We start from the raw sequence: 5785 nt of genomic DNA on the forward strand, positions 1-5785 counted from the left end.
ATATTTAAGGTTTTATAGTCAGAATTTCTTCAGTTTCAACATAAAGATTCTAAGTTTAATTAATACTTTTCTTTCTGAATAATGCAAATGTATTTAAATATTTTAAGTTCAAACCAGTATTCATGATTTGTGGCTATGTTTGTAGAGTGGAAGATTTATTGTCTATTTCACTGCTATAAATTTATGCCAGCCAGACATGGTGACTCATGCCTGTAGTCCCAGCACAGCATTTTGGGAGGCCAAGGTGGGTGGATCACCTGAGATCAGGAGTTCGATACCAGCCTGGCCAACATGGCAAAACGTCATCTCTACTAAAAATAACAAAAACTAGCTGGGTGTGGTGGTGAGTGCCTATATCCCAGCGACTTGGGAGGCTGAGGCAGGAGAATCACTTGAACCCAGAAGGCGGAGGTTGCAGTGAGCCAAGATCGCGCCATTGCACCCCAGCCTGGGCAACAAGAGCGAAACTCTGTCTCAAATAAATAAATACCATCAATATTTTTTAATTTACCCCCATTTTCAGCATTTTAAAATTTTATTATTTTTTCTAACATGTCTTATTCTGGGGTTATTTCTATATGCCTTAGGTAAATCTTATAAAATTTTCTGTGCTAATAGTCTGCTGACAGTAAGTACTTTTAGTTATTATTCAAAAATGTCTCTTATTTTATTACCATATTTCTTGTAATGGTTTTCCTGGGTATATAATACTATATTGACAGTAGAGTTTTTCTAGCTCACTTTGAAGGTGTTATTCCACTGTCTTATTTCTTTGTGGTTTTGATTAGTTACCTGTAAGCAGAAGTTTGCTGTTAAGCCCTCTCTCTCAAATAAATATAAAAATGAAAAGAACTGACTTATAGTGACTATAGGGCTTGTCAATTTTCATGGTTGTATTTAGGCTAGCAATGATGAGTAGATATGTGAAAAATATATTTTTTTAGATGAATGGTTTTATTTTATTCAGGCTGAAATTCATAATATAACAATTTCTTTTTTTTTATTTGTTACACCCTTTCCTTCCAACTGCATTACCTCTCATTCCATTCTTCTTCAAGTTGCATAAACTATGTGGTGTCTTTACTTCTGTACTTTTCTCTAAATACTTATAATCATATAAAATCACATTTATTAATATATGTATTAACTTAATGAGAAGAAATATTTCTGTATGCATAATTTATTCAAAATTATTTTATTGATAACTATTGTTTCTAGTGTTTATCCATAAAAAATGATGTTATATAGAGCCTTGAAATTAAAAATGATAAAAAAAACAATAATTTAGAAATACTGATTCTTAATGCTCCAACTGGGAACAAGGACCTTGAGCTTAGAAAGCCTTAGAAAATGGTGATTTCTATGCTCAATTTTTTTCCATTCTAATTAGCCTTTTTGATCTCATAACAGTAGAGCAAGAACCCTATTGCACTAACTAAATGATAAACCAGGTAAAAGGACTTGAACCTTAAGACTAGTGAAGGATTTCTGGTTCTGCTTCATTTCCTTCCTTTTCTCACACTTTTCTTTGTGATTTATTCTCCTGGAAACTGGGCCTGTTAGAACCACCTAAGATAATAATTTAAAGATTCTTGAGATTCTACCAAATCAAGTTCCTAGGTATGAGTCCCAGACACCATTTGCTATAAATCCTCTATATGAACATAACCTCAACATATAACCTAAGATTTTCTTAGGAGAAAAAACTTAACAGGCCCATGGGAAAGAAGAGAGTAATAGAGTAACCTAAAGATTCATGACATGACTCAATATATCATGGTGCTACTAAGAATAAACTGAAACTTGAAATGGCAAAACTTTTATTGAACATCATGCTGAAGCCCAGAAGAAAATGCCATCTCCCACTGGTACTCCTGTAATCTGGTGCTTAAAGATGTCTCCTCTTCTCAAGGATCTTTAAAAGCACCTTCTTTGAATCACAGATGTCCCATACTCCTTGAAGTCTGCAGAGGTGACCCACATCTGCTTGAAACTGCTCATAGAGGTCATGATGGATGCACCAATCCATGCAGAGAAGCATCTATCAGGAGAAGCTGTGATCTTGATGGGAGTACCTTTGGAAGCCAGCTGTTCCACTTCCTTCATGAGCCTTTCCTCCAGTCCGGGGAAGAGAGTGGTGCCCCCGGAGAGTACAATCTCTGCATAAAGTTTATTCTGGATGTCAGTGTCACACTTCATGATGCTGCTGGAGACCATTTTTGAGAGTCCCGGGCTGTGGATGCCCAGCAGGTCAGGTGCAAAAAGAACCTCGGGCACTTGGTACAGCTCATCCCCAAAGTGGATGACATGTCCATCTGGCAGTCTGTATGCTCCCAGGACCTCTCCCCGACTCTTGCGTAGCTCTTTCTCTGGCTCCAAGGCGATGTAGCACAGCTTCTCTTTGATGTTATTTGCCACGGCCTTGTTGAGTATGCAAGGGAAGTTAAACCCGTTAGCAAAGAGGAGCTGGGTGAGGTGCTCTGTGATGTCCCTCCCTGCCATATAGAGTTTCGTGACTGCATGAGGCAGGGAGTAACCCTCAAAGATGGGGACAGCGCAAGTGACCCCATCTCCACTGTCCACCACCAGGCCTGTGACACAGGCAGAGGCATAGAGTGCTGCCACTGCATGATTAGACAGGTAGAAACCAGGCACACTGAAGTTCTCAAACATCATTTCTGCTAGCTTTTCTCGAATTTCCCTAGGGTTCAAAGAGGGCTCGGTCATGAGTACAGGCTGTTGGCTGGGTTTTACTCCAAGCTCCCACTCAAAGAGATGTTTCCAGAGTTTCTCCATGTCATCCCATCCTGTTACCAGTCCACGCTCAATGGGGTAGTGCAAATGTAGGGCCTCATACTTGTACAGGGCGTCTTGCCCCACAAAGTACTGATTAAGTCTTGCTGAAGGCATGTTGAATTTACAATGTCCCAAGACGGAGTTGATGACATGGCGGGGTCCAATCTCTCCAGACACGCCTGCTTTGCAGAGTCCTGAACCATTGTCAAAAATTACAGCAGGAACATCTAATACGTGTGGATTAAACATGCTGTAATATGCTCTCCTGGACTTCCCCCAAATAAAGAAAGAACACTTACGTCACTCTCTGAGATGACAGGCACCTTTAGAATTTTTTAAACTTCAGGGTTCTGAAGTTATCAGGTTGTCACCCATGTAAAGTTAGTATACTGCCTTCAGTCCACCAGCACACCCCATCTTCAACCTCTGAATCTTGTCTCCTTTCTGTAGGCTCAGGGCCTGCTGAGGCAACATGAGGGGTGATTGCCCTCTATGTCACAATCCAGTCAAGGCAACAATTGTCCTAGGTGAGCATCAGAGGGGCGGGGTCTCTTGAGCATCAGAGGGGTGGGGTGGGGCCTCTGAGCCAATAGTACTCCCTACCTGGTCAGATATAAAGCCAAGGAAAGCAAATCATACCTACAGAGCTGCAAGAAACACTATTCTACATGCTTTTCCTTGGAATTATATTTTCATTTTTTAGATATATATTTAAGAATAGAATTGCTGAGTTATATGACAACTCTATGTCAAATCATTTGATTTTAATTTCTGTAAGTTTTTTGTTCCAAAGTGGCTGTGACATTTTACATTCCCACAGTCACTGTAGGAATGCTCCTACTTCTCCACATGCTTCTAAATTCCATTATCTGACTTTATGATTCTAGGCATTCTAGTGTGTGTGAAATGTTATCTTATTGTGGTTTTGTTTTTCAGCTTTAAGTATCAATGTTGAGAATCTTTATTAGGTGCTTATTGGCCATTCTAATACCTTCTTGGGATAAATGTCTATGCAGACTCTTTGCTCCTTTTTCATTAGGTTGTTTTTTGATTATTCCATTGTAACTGTTCTTTACACAGTCAAGACTCTAGTGTTTATCAGATACATTATGTACATACATGTTCTTTTATTCTTGTATTGTCTTTTCACTAAATTACAAAACTTTAAAATTTTAAAGTAGTCCAGTTTTTCTGCTATTTGTTGTTCATATTTTGTGTCATATGTAAGCATTCATTATAAAATTTAAGATTCTTAAATTTATCTTTTTGTTTTCTTGTAAGAATTTTAAACTTTTAACTATTACATTTAGTTTTTGTTAATTTTGAGTTTATTTTTATTTATGGTGTGCATTAAGTTTTCAACTTCATTCTTTTGAATGTGGTTCTATGTAGCTGTTCCAGCACCATTTGTTGAAGAGGATAATTTTTGCCCTGTAGAATGACTAGTACCTTTTTCAAACAACAGTTGACTATAGAGAGACAGCTGGGTTTATTTCTGGACTTACTGCTCTATTCCATTGATCTATATGTCTATCATCATGCTGGTAGCATACTGCATTGATTTCTGTTACTCTGTAATAAATTTTGTAGTTAAGAAGTTTGAGTACTTCTTTGTTCTGCCTTTTCAAGATTGGTTTGGCCATTTTGGGTCCCTTGCGATTCAATATGCATTTTAGGATCAACTTTCCAATTCCTACGCAAATGTCATATGGAATTTTGATAGAGATTGCCTTGAATCATTAGATCAGTTTAGGGAATATTACCTTCTTAATAACACCAACTCTTCCAATCCATGAACATGTGATTTTATTTTGCCATTCACTTGCATATTATTTTAGTTTTTTCATGGAATATTGTCATTTTCAGAGTAAAACTTTTATACTAGTTTTGTCAAATTTTTATTTCCAAGTATTTTATTTTTCTTTTCTAACTGGAGTTGTTTTCATGGAATATTGTCATTTTCAGAATAAAACTTTTATACTAGTTTTGTCAAATTTTTATTTCCAAGTATTTTATTTTTCTTTTATAACGAGTTGTTTTTTGTTTTTTTGTTTTTGTTTTGTTTTGTCGTTGTTTGTTTTGTTTTGTTTTTTGAGATGGAGTTTCACTCTTGCTACCCAGGCTGGAGTGCAATGGTGCTATCTTGGCTAACCGCAACCTCCGCCCACTGGGTTCAAGTGATTCTCCTGCCTCAGCCTCCTGAGTAGCTGGGATTACAGGCATGTGCCACCACGCCCGGCTAACTGTGTATTTAATAGAGATGGGGTTTCCCTTGTTGGTCAGGCTCATCTTGAACTCCCGACCTCAGGTGATCCACCTGCCTAATTTTATCTTCGATTCAGAGGGGTACATGTACTTATTTGTTACATAGGTATTACATGTATAATGGTGGGAGTTGGGATTCTAGAGTACTCATTAACTAAATATTGTACACTGTATTCAATAGGTTATATTTTATATTTCACTCTTCTCCCACTGTCGTCCTTTTGGAGTCCCCAGAATATATTTTGCCCATCTTTATGTCCATGTGTATCATTTGTTTAGCTTCTACTTATAAGTAAGAACATATGTATTTGATATTCTGCTTCTATGTTAGTTTACTTAGGATAATGGCATTCAGCTCCATCCATGTTACTGCAAGAGACATGACTTAATTATACTGTATGGTTGCATATTACTCCATTATGTATATATACCACATTTTCTTTATCCAACCAACTGTTGGTAGACTCTTAGGTTGGTTCCATGACTTTGCTATGGTAAACAGTGCAATGACAAACATACAAGTGCAGATGTCTTTTTTATATAATGAATTCTTTTCCTTTGCTTAGCTACCCAGTTGCAGCATTGTTGGATCAAATGGTAGTTCTATGTTTAGTTCTTTGAGATATCTACATACTGTTTTTCATAGTGGTCGAAGTAGCTTACATTCCCACTAGTGGTGTATGAACATTTCCTTTTCTCCACATCCATGACAACATATGTTGTT

General features: G+C 37.4%; 1 protein-coding gene across 1 annotated transcript; it reads right to left on the reverse strand.

Annotated features, from left to right (window-relative positions):
- Positions 1-1807: 1807 nt before the first annotated feature.
- LOC117077496 (actin-related protein T1) lies at positions 1808-3236 on the reverse strand. Its single transcript, XM_033201198.1, has one exon. The coding sequence runs from the start codon at positions 3043-3045 to the stop codon at positions 1918-1920; it is 1128 nt and encodes a 375-aa protein (XP_033057089.1). The 5' UTR covers positions 3046-3236; the 3' UTR covers positions 1808-1917.
- Between the last annotated feature and the right edge of the window lie 2549 nt (positions 3237-5785).

The sequence above is a fragment of the Trachypithecus francoisi genome, unplaced genomic scaffold (assembly GCF_009764315.1).
Source record: "Trachypithecus francoisi isolate TF-2019V2 unplaced genomic scaffold, Tfra_2.0 Lachesis_group6, whole genome shotgun sequence".
NCBI lineage: Eukaryota > Metazoa > Chordata > Mammalia > Primates > Cercopithecidae > Trachypithecus > Trachypithecus francoisi.

Bases quoted from the DNA above. Each gene is read 5' to 3' on its own strand.
- LOC117077496 (XM_033201198.1), bottom strand. From the start codon at position 3,045: ATGTTTAATCCACACGTATTAGATGTTCCTGCTGTAATTTTTGACAAT.